We start from the raw sequence: 18,626 nt of genomic DNA on the forward strand, positions 1-18,626 counted from the left end.
CCCATCATCTTCTGTTGTTACTTAGTTTCCTATTGACTAATAGTCTTCTGTCCTCATTGGTTTGTGTTTTTCCGTAAGACTGTTTAGTTTCACGTGTCTCTTCTTCCCTGAATCTGCATATGCTTTCACATACTATATTAACAGTTTTATTTTCCATCTTATCAAAGAACTTTTTTTCTGTTTTCCACTTCTCTAAGTAATACTGACTGCAGAGCAGGCCTGTGCAACACATGGCCCACAGGCTGCATGCTGTCCTTGAAGCTGGTTTTTTTTTTTTTTTCCTTTTTGGCATAGCAGCAGTTGCCAAGAGACAGTCGGAGGTGTGGTTCGAAAAGCAGCTCAGTGCTTTTGGCTTTCCCAGCAGTGAAGAGGCAGGAGCTGGCTGGCTGGGATGCCTCTAATGCTTGGCTGTTTGCTCAGTTTCTCTGTGTGTGCCACTTGGTTAGCTGGTGTCACTTTTCCTCTGGCATTAGTGCTGCCCTTTGACTAACTTGTGGCTTGACCAAATATACAGGTGGTGTGGAAAGAAGCTTTAATAATATTACTTTGAGCTGTTCAAAGGGTAATATAGCAGGGTAAGGCAGAAAAGTAGTGATGTTAAAGCTTTTATTGTTGTATTAGAATTTAGGAGCTTGGTTGTAAGAGCATAAAAAAGTAGAAGGTGCCTTAATCAACGCTGCTTCACAGAAACGTGGTTTTCTTTATTTTGATGGGATGAGATTTTTAACTACATGGATTCCATTGGACAGCGGGTTTCATAAAAAGAAAGAATCTCAAGTTCTCAGTAAATCACCCTAATTGAAATAATAAGGGAGTAACAGTCTTCAGCATGAAAATTGGCAAGGCCAGGCAATGGAGAATTGGTTTTGCTTGCTTTCTCCATGCAAATGTTGGTGTACTAAGCATTCTTGAATAGCCTGAGAAGTAGCAACCAAGTTCACTTCAAAGCCTTGCAGCTGAATAAATACAAAGACCTTTGTTGCCATTGCTGCATCTGCCAACAGCTGAGTAATAAAATTCCCCTTATAGCACAGAAGCTTGTAAATGTCTTCAGTTTTTAACTGTTGAGAACTGAGTGTAACTACAGATGTTCTATTTTAAATATAAAATAATGCAGTTGTTTTCATAATACTTTCTGAAGAAATCTAGTTGCTTTACTTTCAGCAGTTGAGTGGGTCATTCTGTAAATGGTGCCACATGTGCTAACTGTCAAAGACAGGTTTTGGATTGTTTAAAAAGAAAAGCAGAAGATAGCATCCTGTGTAGGTCACAGAATCTGACAAAATCAGTCTTAATCAGTCAAACAAATCAGTCTTAATCTCTTGCAGAATGACTGTTTATACTCCAGTCAACATTATTCTAAAAATTATGAAGAAATATTCTGAAATACAGTTCCACTGAAATGGTAGTAAGATGAAGAGACTAGATTGTAACATACTGCAAAATATTTTGATATGGTATGCTTAGCACCGTGGAATGACCATAAGGAAAAACCTTATTTTCTCAGGGTTAGGGCAGGGAATATGGAGCAAAAAGGAATAATTATCATCTCTTATGTATTTTGGAGAAAAGAAGTGGTGGAGGAAAAAGGAAAGTCACTTCAAGATAAATCCTATAAGCTATGCAAAACTAGATCTAATTGTCTGCATCAAAGTTTTATGAGTGCTTTATCTTGATGAGAGCTTTGTAATACACTTTTGAGGAAGGTGAAAGTAAAGCAAACTTGCCTTAAGTGCAGCTATGATTTTGGGGTTTGTTACTGAATATTTAAGGGTCGAGGCAAGGTGGTGTGTTTCTTTTAAAGGTGGGAATGTTTGTTGTAACGCTTCTCTTCTTAGTATACTGCATGGAGGAAGTGGACTGCCTGAGGTAAAACATTGCTAAAAGGTCAAGGGTGGTGATCCTTCCCTTCTGTCCAGCAGTAGTGAGGTCACACCTGGAATGCTGGGCTTCTCAGTACATGAGAGACAGGGATGTACTGAAGAGAGCCCAGTGAGGGGTCACAAAGAGCATAAGGCTACTGGAGCACCCCTCCTGTGAGGAAAAGCTAAAACAGGAACAACTTTTAAATGCCTTTAAAGGAAGAGGGGCAGGACGTGTGCCAGCCATCCTAGTTGAATTTTGAGTACGGTTTAAAGAGCCTCAGTAAATCATTGCAATACGCAGGCAGAGAAGAGAAGTTTGTGGAATTGAGTTTTTGCTTGGTTATCACAAAGTTGTCTTTCTGTATTAGCTTCCCTGATAAAAGCCCTGATGTAGTAAAACAGTCTGAAGTTCTCCTATGTATGTGCTTACCTTCCCTGTCAGGCTTAATATTCAGTTTTCTTCCCCGTTAGTGGTTGCTTTAGCCTTTCTGGAGCTTTCATCCCTTGGGCTTGAGGTGCTTACAATCTTCTTGAAACTGAGTTTGTATAGAAAAAGTTCAACATCATTAGAAGGGGTTGAGAAGTGTTATTTAAAATCAAAGCTACCTTAAACACAAATAACAAACAACAGTTTATGTTCTTTTAATTTTTTTTTTTTTCTTTCAAGACCTTTTTGATAAAAATCAGATACTGGAGTAGCCTTCATTAAGACTAAATGTATTTGGGTGTGGTAGAAATCTTAATATTAAAACAGTTTTAAAAGCTTTTACTGATTACATGCAGGTCTTCTATGAATAATATTAAGGTAAGAAGCTTGTACATGTGTAATAAAAGTCAGCAAAATGAAAAATTCATGAATGTGGTGGAGGTTTCTATCTATTCAAGGTATAGGTTCCAAGCAGTTGTTAAGGCAAGAGCTGCCCAAGTTTTTGTTTTTCTGAATCCTGGTGTGTGTAAGATGCACCTTGGATTTGTAACTTTGTAAAAGCACAGTTGATGCTCACAGATTTGGGTTGCCCTCTGCTTTCAGAATCTAGAACAATACGCTCTGTCAGTCTGCCTTGTGTGCACTGTATGTTCTCAGTGATTGTGTCAGCACTGGTTTTCATCATCTCAGGCTCCTGTTCACATTGAAAGTCTGTTGGTTGAATGTTTAACTCCTGCACCTGAGGATGGTGGATATTGATGGAATAAAAGTACTTTGTTCCATGTTTAACCTATGTGCTTAACCAGATGTCATACCAACACAGTTCTCAATACCATATTTATTCCTGTTTCAACAAATCATTACCTTTTGCATTAAAATTATTATTAAATCTGGTATTATTATTAGTGGACATTAATACTGTTTTTATCTATGCCTGCACAAATCTTGTGCAGATCTGAAAGGTTCCCTTTAGGAAATTTATTCTTATACCCCTTTGTTTTATGAGGGTCGGTTTGGATGTCTCAAATGCCAAAAGAACATGCATAACAGGGATACTTTTGAAATATTTGTGTCGAACTGTTGAACTTCTTTCCGTTGCTTAGGCAGGGAACTATGACTACTTGAGCTAGTATAATCCAGAAATTATTTTGATGACAGTGAGCAGTAGGATGAACTTCTTTGCGTTTGTGCATAGTTTGTCAGTTTAGTGTGGGTGTCTCAGAGTGGTAACTTGTTTTGTAAAAATAAGTCAACTTTGTTTCACTAGATCCTTGCCTTTTCTGCATAGAATTGTTTATCACTTAAGGAGTTAGTGATATTTATAATGTGTCAGGTCATATTTAGGAGCAGGAGACAGGTGACATTGAAATAAGGAAAGAGCATGTAGCAAACAGCTTGCCTGAAGTCTTGAAAAAGCTGAGGGTTTACGTGCTATTTATGTGTTGTAAGCATTCCACATAAAAGCTACCTTACACCATCTATTCTTTTAGATACAGATTTTAAAAGCAGCAGCTCCTGGTGAAGTTCATGGTGCTCTGAAAACTGCAAGTGTTGGGAAACTTGAATAGCAGTACATTGGCAGTTTTATCGTATTGGATAGCGCTTACGCTTCTATTGGTTGTCCTCTATTCTTACCAGAATTACTCCAGAATATTGATCTTTGTGGTCAACAATTAGATGAAATGGCATCGTAATATAACATAGTAAGCTTCCCGCACTTTGTCACCAACACTGAGACTGGCTATGGAGAAAAATAACCATAAAGAGCAACTCGAGTGACCAGTTCTGAGTCAGTCTGTGTCTAGACTACTAAATGAAACATGCCTGGAAACTTTCCTTGATGCTTAGGGCCAGCTGGCAAAAAAAATGGCCTATTTGTGCTCACCCACTAAAGCAGAGTCTGCATGCAAACTGTTGATTTGAAGGGTTCTCAAACCTTTTCACTGCTGAATAGTGCCTGGAAATTGGCTGGGCGACTCTGTGTTGATGTGGGCCAAAAGCATGCCAGGGAGTATTTTAACAAATTAGTGGTTGTCTCTCTCAGTGACGGAGAACATTTCCTGACCTTGCCTTTCTTTTCTTCTCACACTTTTTCTTCCTGTTGGGAAGCTGGCGAAAGAAAAAAAAATAAGCAGGAATAAGAAGAGGCACATAAAAACTTCTCTATCAAAGAGCCAGTAGCTCTTACAGCAGCACTGCTTCACTTTAGTCCAGTTTATTGCTAGCTGATATCTCTAGAGGAATGTAGGAGAAGCGAGTGGAGCCTAGGAGGAATGTTAAAAGGGTTTCAGATGTCCTGCTGACTTGGAAGAATTGGATGTTTTGCTGAGAGGTCTCAAGAGGTTCTTTAGTTTTTAAAAGGAATCTATCAAATACTTAAGTATTTTTCATTGGAGAAGTTTCATGTTGTGGTGATAGTATATTAAAGGGAGGAGTTGTTTCAGGAGTGCAGTGTGAAAGACTGTTTTATGGAGATAAGTAATTGTCTTATCTAATGTTTTCACAACATGCAGGAAAAGAACCATAGGTTTGGTAGATCCTTCTCATTTAGAAAAAATTGATGAAGATAGTGTTTCATTTTAATATACAGTAATTTTTGGTTTGCATTTCTGTTGTGCAAAATGCTTTATTTTACTAAACATTTTTGTCAATTACAAGTCTGTTTGCTTAGCATAGTCACTAAATGAGGGATGAGCACAAGTTTCATAGTCTGTCCTTAAAACCTTTTAAAGGTCATCCCCAATGCCCTCACTTAATCTATTCAGGCTTTATTTTACACGTACACTTTCATCTTTTATTTTCACAGAGGATGACAAATAGCAGCAGTTCCCCTAGCCTTCTCAATGACAGTGCCAAGCAGTATGCAGGCCATGGTAAGTCTGTTTAAAATAATACATATGAAAGTATGTTTGAAAATTTGAGAGATTCACAGAACTGAGGCTTAAGGGAGTGTTACTTGTTGTCTGATTTTTGAGATACAGCAGAACTTTTATTTTTTAACAGTAGTGTAGAACAGTCCAACAGTACTGTATGAACTCAGAGTTTTAGCCTTTTCTTTGCTGTAGGGGGAAAAAATAAAGTCATTATCAGTCTTGTCACTTCAAGTGAAATGTTAGTTTGGATATCCACTGTAAAGCACTGATAGCTTAAGCATTTATGTTGCTTCACTCTAGTATCCCTTCTTATGCTTCTTAGATAAGTTATTGTGTGGGATTAGTGTACAGGTGTTTTCTGTTAAATTTAGGGTGTGTGGATTTTGTGAAATGTCACATAACTGATTATTTTTAATAGCTATAAGTGTCACATAACTGATTTTTAATAGCTATTCAGTTTTGTTGTACAAGCAGTACTTTGCCTCTTACAATTTTTTCCTTGCTGTAGGAACGTGTTTTATATACATGGTTTTCAGCTGAAGAAAATGTCTTGGTAGTGGAGGCCTGTGTGCTCTCTAAATTATTGTGGAGGGCGTATTAAGCTTTGTAATGTGCTCTTCAGAATCACTGCAGATTATTTCATCTGTAGCTGTTAAATTAAGTTCTTTAAAGAAGAGGGTACTGCTCCCTTATGGCAAGGACATACATTTAAAGTAAATTTCTGCTTTGAAAATTGCTGTGTAAATTATGCTCTAGAACTCCACTTGCATGTCTGACCCTGCAGCTAGTCTACTTACTAGGATTATAATTTTTTAAGCATGCTGGTAACTACTATAAAATGAACTTGCTTGAAAGTCAAAAATTGCGGGTGTTTTCTTGTTTTTTCTTCCTGGTTTATTTCTAGTAGGCTTTGAGATTAACTCTGCTTCTTTTGTACCACTGAACAATTAGCTATTCAAGGCGGTGGAGGTCTCCAGTTTTAAATGCAGTCAGAGTTTGACTGTGACAGGCCAAATAGTAATGGTGATGCATGTCAAGGAGAGAAACCAGACCAACTTTTAGAAACCATTTTAAGTTTTGCCATGTCTCAGATCCTTCCCCCTCTCTCCCTGGCTCTGCCAAGTAGTGCTTCACTTGTAGAATTGCCCTTTGGGGGAATATTTATTGTTGAACAAATAAGATAAATTCTCTGTTAAGAATTTAATGTTGAAAAAAGTGTTTCATCAAAACACCAATGTTTACAGCTGGCAGTCATCTGCTAATTTGACAGTTCTAGCCATGTAGTTTGGAGTCTTAAGTTGCATCTGTGAATGTTATACAGTTTTTGATATTTCAACTCTGGAAAAGATGAATAGAAACAAAGAAAAAACAACCAAGTTATTAATGGAATGTGGACTTCTGCTATCCTTGGTTCTGATTTAAATTTGATGTGCAGAACAGTGACAGGACAAGCGAAATCCACATCATTATTTGTAAGACCTGTTACACAGAAGATTGCTAATTTCAGGTAACTGGAGATCATACACTCTTCGGATCTTTTATGCTGGAAAAGGCTTTTTAAGATCCAGTGCAACTGTCAGCCCAGCGCTGCCAAGAGCACTGCTGAAGCTTTCCCTCAGTACTACATTTACACAGTGCCCCTAGGGGATGGTGACTCAGGCACTGCTGGGCAATGCTTGTCAAACCTTTGGGAGGATCTTATGGTGAACTGGAAATGTAGTGTATCATCTGCAGGGTTAAAAATGGCATGCAAATGTAAAGAACACTTACAACAGATGAAGCCTTCTGAGCAGATGAAAGCTGTGCAATGTTAGGTGGCCTTTAAATAGTGTCAACAGCAATTAAACTTACTGAGTTCTGTTAATGAGCACCATTTCAATTAAGCAGTTGCACAGAATCTAATAAATGCTGGGGGTTTTAGCAGTGTGATTGCTAAACTGAGCTTTGCCAAAAGGATTTTTTTCCATACAGAAATAAGTTTAAAAAATAGTAATTTTCTTTTAGTAGTGTGTGTGTATGTAACACATTGGTTTTACATTGGTTTTGTAGATCCACTAACTTCACCAAATTCATCCTTGTTTAATGACTTTGCTGCCCTCAGCGTGTCTCAAAGGAGGAAGGTAGGCAACTACTAAATCATATGTAGCATGTTATATATGAGTTGACAGGGAAGAAGATCTGGAATAACTTGAAATGCTGCATGAAATAAGGATAATTCCTCTGATGTTACTAGATTTATTTTAATATGTTGCTGCTGATATAAATAAGATTTTATTGCTTCATTCATTTTTGCTACATCAGATCAGACTGCTGCTGCTATTAAGAAATACTCCAGGCACTTGTAATTGAAGTTTATAGAATATGAAACTTAGTACATAGCCCATTGAATTTGAAATCAAATTATTTTTATTCTACTAAGGGATATGTGACCTGCAAGCCTTTATGGCAGAAAGTTCAGAATACATTAAGAACCATTTTCCCATTTATTTGTATGTTATGTCATAGTAATTACAACAGTTCAAAATGCATTTAGGGTAAATTATACTGTTATCATCGGGAAGTGAGGGTTTGGGTTTTTTTTTTTTTCTATACCTCTAATTTGTATTGAGAAATCTTTATTTTGCTGAGGGCTAGACAGCATCTTCAAACACCTTTGACCTGCAGCTGTAGCTGTGCAAGTTGTGTGCTCCAGTTATACACTCAGTGGCTGGAATAAGAGACAAAAGTTTGATTACATGACAGTTCCTTCTCATTTTTGTGGACTGTCACATACCAAAACCACACATCATCTTGTCCCAAACAGTTATTAAGTTTTACTTTCACTGGTGACTTTCATGTTCTACTACTTATTAGCCACTTTATCCTGAGCTTTCCTGTAGTAAATAACGAAAGCAAGCTGCATGAGCATGTTCTGTATTATTCCTGCTGGTGAAGATTGAGCTTAAAGATAATTGCTATAGTTGGTCCATCACACTGTTTTTTAAATTTTAATGCTGTTGTAGAACGTTAATTTTCTAAATTATGATGTATCCAAACGACATGGAATATCTGCTTTGCTCTTTTCCTTATTGCCACCACAGTGCACTGAAAGTTGGATGTAAAGAACTATAAATGTATTACTTCTCTACATACAAAGGCTTATCCATTTTTACCAAGTAAAAATGAAAAATAATTGTACATGCCTCGTTAACATAGGCCTTGAGAGCCAATATATACACGTGTACGTGTGTACCTGGGTGTAAACGTCTGCTTGTGTATGAATCACATGCATCAAAGAAAATAAGCTATCAAACAGAAGTATTGCAAAAATTACTACTGTCTCTAAAAATTGCTTTGAAGTTAAGCAATATAAAGTGAAAACAAACCAGTTAATGTTTGCTTGTAAAGCATAGATACCTGAAAGCTCAAATAGTAATTCAGAGTGCTTTCTGACTTGGTCCATTTTTTGCTCAAGAAAAATAACTAAATTAAAGGCACTAGCTGATAAAATAATATTAAGAGTAAGTTTTATCTGTAAAATTGATTAACTTGGATTTTCTTATAGTTAGCATTTCAGCTGTAACTGACATTAATTGAAAGAGGTTTGTGTTTTTCTTTTCATATTAATAATTTTTTTTAATTATGACTGCTATTTTGTAATGTATGCCTGTATTAAAGGTTGTTAAATACTAGTAATGGGGAAGTTTTCATAAAATACTATTTGAACTGTGTAAATCTAGGCATCCAGGCTCCCTCTATAGTCAGCACAGGGACATGAGTAGTTTAAAGAAACATTTAACTCTCTGAGAAAAATACTTTGGGAATGACCAGATGTCAGTGATTGCTTTAAGTGGACAAAAACTGATGGCTAAAGTTATGAGAAATTAGTAAGTTTTGTGACTGACTTTTGCTGCCTGTCAATACACTGCAAGTAGTTATGATGTAGGGTTTAAATGCTTTTAGTATTTTTATTACAATATCCAAATCGTCTGAAGTGATTTCCTTAAAAGCACTAAATACTCGAGATATTTAAAAACTTGTGTGATTCCTCTCTAGCCCATTAACCAGGGTTTGTTTAGAGCTTAAACAATGGGGTTTATTAGGCCAGTGCTTGGTGCCTGCTGTATAAAGGGAGCCTTGGTGACTAGTGCAAATATAGGTGTTTACAACATCTACTGTTTGAAAAAAATCTACATTATCTTACCAAGTCTAAGGTTCTGTTTGTTCTGAACTAGCTGGCAAAACCAGCATTTCCTTCGTTTATCACTGACTTGGAGGACAGATATAACACAGTCTTGGTAAGTGAATAAAGAACAATTGCTTTCCTTTAAAAATAGCACAACTCTAATTTGTAATATTTTGTGGTATTAGGTTATTTGGAACTAATGTAAAAACTGCATGTTTGTTTTGTGTAAAACTGAATAGTTTCTGTAAAAGCATGTACTATGTAGCAAGTTTATTATTTGTCTCTGGATATTGCTGATCATGTTATGCTTGCAGCCCTTTAACAATGGGCAAGCCATATGGAGAAATATTTGAGATCAATAAAATACTAAACATAAGTTGATGATTGTAATTCTGAATAGCCTTGCTTTTTAATTAGACAGTATTTTTGAAACTAGTTAGTATGACTGAGCTATTTAATTTGCTTTTGATTATTTGATATTGAGAGCCATTCTTCTTTCTGTTTAAAAAGTTAACATAGTCCTTGAATTTTTATGAACATTCTTGAGGTAATTATCTCTGTTTAGAAATTATTAAACTGCATTTCAATTTTAGATTTCAGGAAAGCTAAGATTACTGTTTAAAGACATTTTTATAGGATACTTAAAATGAAATCAAAGGAGCTAAGTATTTCTGTAGATGGAGCCTTGGTGGAGGTTCTGTCAACTGTAAAACCTTCTGGATTTACTGTCCGGTTGTTGTAACTCCACATGCAGTAAGACAAGCAACCTTAAAGTGAATTTCCTATAAGAGATTTTTAGGTAAGTATTGATCTACAATGCACAAATAGGATTTGTGAAGCATGGAACAAAAGCTAGAGTTAGCAATAAACTAACATCCTTCCCCAAGAATAATGTCGTGCTTATTTCATTTTTTCTTCAAATACATGTTATGCTTGTTAAAAATAGGGTGGCATTCTGAACTTGAACTTCCTGGGTGTTTTTCCTAAATTGACTTCAGCCATTATCTAGAGAAGTGCTCCTCTCTAAACCTGAAATGATCTGTCTGGAAAAGTTCTTGCTTTCATTTTGGTGCTTCTGGTAAACAGTTCATAAAAATTTGTGTGACAAACTGATCAGAATCTGCTGTCAAGGACATGACAGCTTAATGCACCAAGATGACAATACATTATGAAACTTCTGTTTAAATTTGTTCTGAGACTGTTGCCACCAATCCAGGCTAAAAGGTTCCTGGACTTGTCACGGGTCAGCCTTACAGGATAGTGAAAAGCATTTACTTTTACATTTTACTTTGTTTTTTCATACCTTCAATCCTCATGAAAAGGGAACTCTTACGAAAAGCTTCTAACACTGACTTATTTCCATTTCATTTTTTTAATTGTTCAGTCACACCTAGAGGAGGTCCATTAAGGTGAGAATAACTTCAGTTCACAGCCTGCAAGCGGTGAACTAATTGCTGTACTGAACAATTTAAACACAGTTTTAATGCTGATTTTTATATATTTTGAAGAAATTTTTTTTCTAGAATGCCTTCCATTTTAGGTGAGTAAAGACAAGGACAAAAACTCTAGATTAGAAAGGAAAGTATGAGAGATTATCTGAATTGTAGTTCACCCCGAATGGGATGCAGCTGTTCAGTGCCATCTGTGGAGATTTACAGCAAGGGAGACTGGACAGCAGACTTAATTAATTTACTTTGATCAGCAGAAATAAATGTGCATAGAAAATTATTTGAAGCAAAGACTACCTGTAAGCCTAGTCTGCATAAATGCAAGCTTTTTAATGAGTATGAGAAGAGTTTGACCTCTCAAGTTAAAAGAAAAAAATAAAAATAATAACGTCAGGTCCTGTGGATATTAAATTCTTAAGACTTAAATAGTTGCTATTTTATTTTTGAGTGTCCTGCCTCCCATCTAGTTTTGTTACCTCTTGAGAAGCTGTATTTCTCTCCAGCTTCCTGTTTCCAGCTCTATCTTGACACCTCTGATACCTGATCATTTTCTCATTCAGTGATGTTCATTGAAAAGCCTTGTGTGCTATGTTTGGCCTTGCTGAATTTGCTTTTAATGAAAATGTGTCAAGACAGTTTTCACTTTTCAGAGCCTCCATCTCAGAAGCATGGATCATGTTCTCATGAGTTGAGGGGTAATGGTCAAGCATCATGTCACTGTGTTCTAAGAGACAGAATTATGGCTTCAGACTCTGATGTACCTAGACTACATTTATATTTCAAACCGAAATTTTTTCCTTCTAGGATTTATATACCCATACTGCAATAATAAAACCTTTATAGTTGATGCTTAAAAAAGTTGTTGCAGCAATGCAGAAGGACCACGCTTTATGAGAAAACTAACAAATGTTTGTAGGTAGTACCATGGTCTAAAATGTGTTACAGGGATATTATATAATGTACTCTACTTTGTTTTTACTTAAAATAGTTACTGGAATTGTTCCTTGGTTGTGTGCTCTTGCTGTCTTAGTTATTACTATTTAGATAAGTATGTGTTTTTCACTTCTAAATGTGTCATGAGAGAATATATTATTCGGTTTTATTTTTGTGTGGATTCGTGATCATTATGATATACAAGTCAAATTATAAAAGCATTTCCCTTTAAAAATATGTAATGCTTTTACATTTTATTGCTTCATCCTTTTGTGTATTTGAAGTCATGTAACTTCAAATGTAACTGTTATGCTAGATGCTTATGTTTATATTTACAAGTTTTGTTTGATTCTTTCTATGCCAAGGTACACGTAGTCTGCAAGAGTGATTTGCAGTGAAATAATTAACATTTTTTTTAAATTCGTGCACACATTGAAGGCACTAGACAAATATTTAAAGCAGCTATAAAATATACCACTTTTGAGAAATCATATGTCTGTTAAAGACCAGAGTAAAAGCTGTATCAGTCTTTAACCCTCTTACCTATATATTTGGTAACCGCGCATGATTTTCCCATTTGTAAGTTATACAAAAATTTGTCCTATTAAAAGAAACCTTTAAACACTGAGAAAATCTGTGGTTTGCCCATAGTGTTCATTTAGCAGTGGAGTTTTTGAAAGTACATCTTGGGGTGGTGGTACTCTGACAAGTCTTTACTGCAGTTAGAACTAGCTGCTTTAATGGTGGTAGAAAAAAAGTCTGCTTTTCTGCCAGTTTACATCCATTCAACATGTGATATGAATTTCTTAGTAAAGAAGTTTGTCGGTATAACTAAATCCATGGCAGGATTTAAAGTTTTGCTAATTCCTACCTCATCCCAACTAGGCTAGGCTTCAAAATTGATGAGAAAATATTTGACTTAGTTATGTCAGTTTTCCTGCTCCTGAGCTGTTCAAGACTTTCATGCCTTCAGCATAGATACTCATGCAATAAACTTTTTTAGTATGTTCACCTGAAAATTTCCCTGAGCTATGGTTTAAAATACCTGATACAGTGACTGATCTATTGCATCTCTAGAATTTGTTTAAACCAAGAATTATTTATTCTTTGCAGTGATCAGATGTTGTTGGTCTGGAATAAGACAAATTTCCATGCCAAATGTCACGCTTAAGTTTTCTTGGGGTAGAACAATACATCTTCCTTCTCACTGTATGATTCTTTTCAACTAGTGAAATTCTGTCCCTAGCCAAACCCAGTTTTCATGAGCAATCTGGATGGAAGGGTGTCTATTAAATTCATCTAACCTCAACGTGTAACACTGGAAACTTCAAAATTATAAGCTTATAAGCATTATAAGTGTTAGCATAGTCATCTTTTTTTCACAAGGGGAAAAAACTCTCCATCCAACAACAAATACCAGCCAACCACACAATTATTTTTAAGATGTTGACCAAGCTCCTATTCCATTTTTTTGCGGATATCAAAATTAAAAAATTGGTTCCAGGCTTTGGAAGCTGAGATGCAAAAAACCACAGGTGTGGTCTGCCTGTCTACCAGTGGGAGATTGTAATATAAAAGGAAGAGTAGAGGGTGTTTTGGTTAGCAGTTAACCCAATCCACATAAAGGCATTTTGCGGCTTTATTGGCTACAAAACTTAAACAGTTTAACTTCACTTAAAAGACAGCTTTTCTTTTTCATATTTCCATCTTACAAATCTGTTAATATATTCCTGTTGACCATAACTCATGTTCAGATGTAATGCTTAACTGGGTTCGGTAATACACAGTAATGGAGTTGTACTCGCAATTAAGGTGCTGCTTAGCTGATTGTGCCACTATAGGGGCTCAATAACACATTGAAGTTCATATTGCTTGGTGTTTCAAGTGCTTATTCCAGCTAATCAGTTATGGTTGTTGGGTGAAAACAGCAATAATGACACCAAGAACTTTTATTTTGGTTTTAGTTTTAAAAGCATAATAAATCAGAAATTGCTCCCTTGTCAGTGGACTAGCAGCCTAGCTGAGTGCTTAACCTCTTTTTCTGATGGTCTCTCTGCCGTTCGTGTAAAAAAAAAAAAAAAAAATCTTTCAAAAGTCAGCATTGAAATTTAAAATTGTATGTCTCACGTAATTTTGATAGTACAGTAAGTAGTACAAGGAAAGCGTGAGTTGGTTTTTTTTCTCTGATAATGTAATATTTTATTGTTTGTATGTGCAGATACAGTCAACTCACTGTACAACAGATGAGCCCTAATTAATGCTACAGTGATACCTTTTAGCTATAGTAATTTAGGTAATGCTGCTTCATTTAGCCTGTGATGGAGAAGGCTTGAGATGACTTCTATTTGGTTTGATAGTAGAAGCACATAGACAGCATTACCATAGTTCAGACTCTTCACAATACTTTGAAACACAATAGTCTGCTCAGGTGTTTGTATGCTAAGACTTAATTGGGTGTGTTTTGGTTCTAAAAAGGTCTTGTAAATCTAAATTCAAAACCTGCTAGAGGTAAATGCATTTTTTAAGGAACAGAAATGTAATTTAGGACCTGAGTGATCCTGAGAAAAATCCAGTTTGCAGATTTTTCACTTTGCAGCTGTGTAGTTTGATTTGTCAGCTTATCTAGACTTAAATACTATGTGAAAGTCTTTACGGTTTAAACGTTTGTAGCTATTTTCTTGTTTAAATTTACTCCTCTAGGATAGCCATGGAACATCTTACACTAGAGGTCAGTTTAATCCTGAATTAGAAAAAGGAAGTGTGATATTGCCCACTGTCCTTGAAGCAGGAGGAACTAGAGGCAAAGACACTGTTACAGCAAATAGTAGGAGGAAAATAGAGTTGCTGAACACATTCCCAAAGTTCTTGTTGAATGAATGAGAACCAACTAATTAAACTGACTTGTGGAATACTTTTAGCATGGGCTAGTGAAGTAAATTATCATGAGTAGTGTTCTCATGTGAAGATGCTATTTAGGAGGGACTTGTTTTTGGAGTGACTTTCTTTTGTTTCCAGTGTAATGATTTTTGGACTTTAGGGGTTTATCTTTCCTAGTAATTGTGCCAACCAATAGGCTCCTATCATGAATTGCTGGCAGCAGCTTGGTTCTGCAGGACAGGGGTTATAATTATTAGCTATGGTTGAAAATGCTTACAAGGCCGCCTCACCCTGGGGGAAGCTAAGCTGTTGCTAGCAATTAAAGATAGTTAGCTGTTCCCTGCCTCATGTAAACATTTGCTGCCAGTAATTACTACACCTGAACAGTTTTTTTTGGTTTGTTTTTTACCTCACAGACTGTAGGGAAAGCAAAAAACCAATTGTTTTTGTAAACATGTAAGAGAAGTTGTCCCCAAGAATAAAAGTTTGGTTTGTTAGTCCAGATTGTCATGCCCTCTGTGTTTTAGGTAGATATATGTACATATTTATTTATATATATGTTCAGAAATGATCAGTGATTAATGAGTTCTTGCTCATTTTAAGGTGAACTGTTTGTGTTGCTTTATTTCCTGCTCTGTGTAGAGGTCAGGGATATAGTGAAGTTGATACGCTTATTCAAACTTCTCAATCTATTTGCTTTCCCTTCTGTTTACTCTCTCCTCTTGGCAGATACTGTTTTCCGATATCTTTTAAATTCAGATTGCATTTCTAAATCAGATCCAAGTTTGCTCATTGAGAACAAGTGTTATTTAGAATGACTTTGGTGCACATAGACTAAAATGTATTTCCGAATGTTAATATTGTATGTTCCATCTTCTAATATCTGTCTAAATAATGAAATCTTGACCTAGTAATCCCCTAATATTTTATGATAAGCAATGAAAGGGAAAATGTTTTTTTAGACTCATCTAGTGTTTAACTTCATTTTTTAGTACAAGTAAGTAAAGAGCTACTGGAACATGAATTCATATTTGTCTCTGGCCTGTATGGTCTTTCATAAAGCCTAGAATACAGTTTCATTGTGTTGTCTGGAATCTGAATCCTGTTGTGAGGAAAATAGCCTTTTTCCAGATTGGCTCATTTCCTCTTTTGTTTTGGTTCTCCTTTTCAAAATATTTGTAGACAACCAGTTATTATGGAGGATTAGAGGAACCCTTTCTGAATGGAAGTATATTTGGGCACTGGCTTGTGTTCCAGTGGTCTGAGGCAGATTGCCCCTGCACTTGGTAGAGCATAGAGAGAGATGGGAAAGCTTCCAGGGAAACTGTTTTCTCTTCATTATGTTATTTCCAATAGTCAACCTAAAAATATACATACTATATTCAAACTCTGTCCTAAAGTCCAGTCTTGCTTGAATGTCCAGCTTCTCAGCTCTAATGGCTTTGCAGGTTAGGATTTTAGTAGTCTTTCTGATTTACTGGTGTAAGTTGGACAATAGTTGAGTGTTTCTCCAAATAAAAATCTGGTATTTAGATTTACCATGATCAGGTGTGTGTTTGAACTGCAGGAAGATTTTATGCTACCTATCATAGATTTCTTATTGTTATGCTAAAATTCAGTCTTGTTTATTGTTTGGTTAACTCCTCCATGGAGTTTATTGCCTTTGGTAGTTCTTAGTCCATGTTGGTATCCTTGTGAGTATTTTGTTGTTTTGTTCGTGGATTTTGTGGGTTTTTTGGAGGGGTTGGTTTGTTTGGGCTTTTTGGGCAAACGAGGTACTGTTGACTTTACTGAGTTTTAATTCTTTCAGCCTAAAATGTTCCAGGGAAGTAGAGGAGAAAATCTGTTTAGGTTTTGTTTTGCAGCCATTTTATGGTAGTTTTGTCCTGTGTTTTACGAATTGTTTGTGTGAGTAGGAAATCTTCTCCAGTTAGATTCTTGCCTTGTTTCCTGAGGAATAATTTCTAAAGTGTGTATGAAGGTACATGCTGCTAAGATTTCTAAGGTGCTAGGTGAAGTAGATATCTGAATAAAGGTAAGTTAAGCTTGGATTACTTAGAGTGATCTATATCCATGTGCTTGTTGCACTGTCACATAAAAATGCCCAAACAAACCCCACAGCAAAACAAAACAGGCCAACCCCTCAGTTTGATCCAATTGTTGATAGAATTCGCATAAAAAGCCCTTGTCTAAATATGCACAGATGCTAAAATACTTCTTTTGATGATATTTACTATCTAGGTAGATACACATAGGTTTAAAAGCACAGAGAAATCTGGGAAACTTCTGTACTTTACCTGTTGGAAAATATTTAACAGATTTTCTTTTTTACAGTCTGCCTTTTGAATTTATTGTTCATATTATTCTTTATAAATAGTTTCATTTGTAGAGATCATTGCCAATGTAATAGAAATGTCACTGTTAATGAGGTGCAAGTAATTCCTGCATGTTAATGTCCTCAATTGTGTTTTATTTCCTCAATTTTATGACAGTTCCCAATGTATTTGTCATAGTAATTCTTCTCTGTTTTCACTTAAGATAGTAGCTGAAGTTATTTTTTCAAATCTTAACGTGAGCAGAAATGTTTTCCTCAGAGTTTTCTCAGTGCAATTGGCTACTCAGTTCTACCTGATTTTTAAAAGCAAATTTTCAGGAGATGAGTCATGGCAAATTTGAATTTAAAATCTGTTTGGTAGAAATTTCAAGGGAGGTGTTCATTATTATGATGTGATTGAAGGTATTTATTTTGAAAAAATATTTTTTAAACAATTTTTTAAAAACAATTTCTCATTTGGACAGAATTTGCAAATTTATGTGCATATTTCAGTGGCTGACTCGTGATGGATGGCTTTGCTTACAAATAATTAGTAGTCCCTGAAATTTATTTTCTTTTTCATTTTTTTAAAGCATTGTTTATTATAACCAAATAGTCAGGATTGAAAGGAAACAGTCTCAGTTAAATTTTACTTGCAAATTGTTTCCTATTCCACCAATCCAGAATCATATCACAATGTAATACCTATTTTAGTGTAGCTTTAGATGTGGGTTGTTAGGAGTGGCCTGGTTTCTCTCCTTCTTTTTCATAGCCCAGGAAGTATCGACTGGGGATGCTGGATGAGAGGATAGTTCCGGTGGGATCAAAAGCAAGAAAATCAAAGAACCCTATTGGCTGTCTGGCTGACAGGTGTAAAACAGGAGTACCCATCAATATGGTTTGGTGGAACAGAGTCACAGAAAACAATTTACAGGTAAAATTATTTTTACTAGTAATTTTTTCAGTATTTTGGATGTTTTATTTTCAGTTCTGGAAAATGTTAGAAAGAGTTACACCCAGTATGAGTTAAGATCAAATATTGATTTCACGTAACACGCACAGTGGTCCTCTAAGAGAGTGATTTGGAGATATTTAATTAGCTTCACACGTTGCTGAGCTATATGCTTTACTTGATTTTGGTATAATCTGAGAAGGAGGAGCAAAAGTAATCATTTAATGTATTCTAAAAACAAACAACCACAACCTTTAATTCTCATCTGAGGAAGATATCTACTGGTAAAATTAGTGATTGTTGTTAAAATGATTGACACAATGCAAGTAGATGCCCTCAGTACAGAATTTGAAGACATTGCCATCATGAACGGGAAGTATAAATTCTTAATTTTAATGTTGGGATAGTTTATATTTCTCAACTTGTTTGAGAAATATATGCATCTCTTACCATTATTTTACTTAATTCCTGAATCTTCTTCAGCCCTGCAAGAGGGGGAGTGGTACAACTGGATTTGAGTAAGTCTTTGCCAAAGTAGCAGGTAATCCTTGGGATGAAAATGAAGAATAATTCTAGCCTAGGATGAATTCTCCTTCATGTCCCTTAAAGTGGAGTTTAGATTGAGATTGTTATAGTGGTGGGAACTGCACTACTGCTGCTAATACTGATTTTGCTCGTGTAGTGCTTTTGATTCCTCAGAGATTATTATTTCAGTCTTCCTATGAAGCTCATGTTATTTTGGTGTTTTCTAAGTGAATGAAGTGATTGGTAA

At 35.7% G+C, this 18,626-nt stretch overlaps 1 protein-coding gene across 3 annotated transcripts in view; it reads left to right on the forward strand.

Moving 5' to 3' along the window:
- PAN3 (poly(A) specific ribonuclease subunit PAN3) overlaps positions 1-18,626 on the forward strand; it is a 79,928-nt gene that overhangs the window by 17,136 nt on the left and 44,166 nt on the right. For 2 of the 3 annotated variants that reach the window (XM_040054592.2, XM_040054593.2), the window contains exons 3-6: positions 5,099-5,165; positions 7,215-7,285; positions 9,380-9,442; positions 17,675-17,836. In XM_040054592.2, coding sequence (XP_039910526.1) covers positions 5,099-5,165; positions 7,215-7,285; positions 9,380-9,442; positions 17,675-17,836 — 363 coding nt within the window. The remainder of the gene's footprint in view (positions 1-5,098; positions 5,166-7,214; positions 7,286-9,379; positions 9,443-17,674; positions 17,837-18,626) is intronic. The other variant, XM_040054594.2, reaches the window with a different exon arrangement.

This window comes from Hirundo rustica, chromosome 2, assembly GCF_015227805.2.
Source record: "Hirundo rustica isolate bHirRus1 chromosome 2, bHirRus1.pri.v3, whole genome shotgun sequence".
In the NCBI taxonomy this organism is placed as follows: Eukaryota; Metazoa; Chordata; class Aves; order Passeriformes; family Hirundinidae; genus Hirundo; species Hirundo rustica.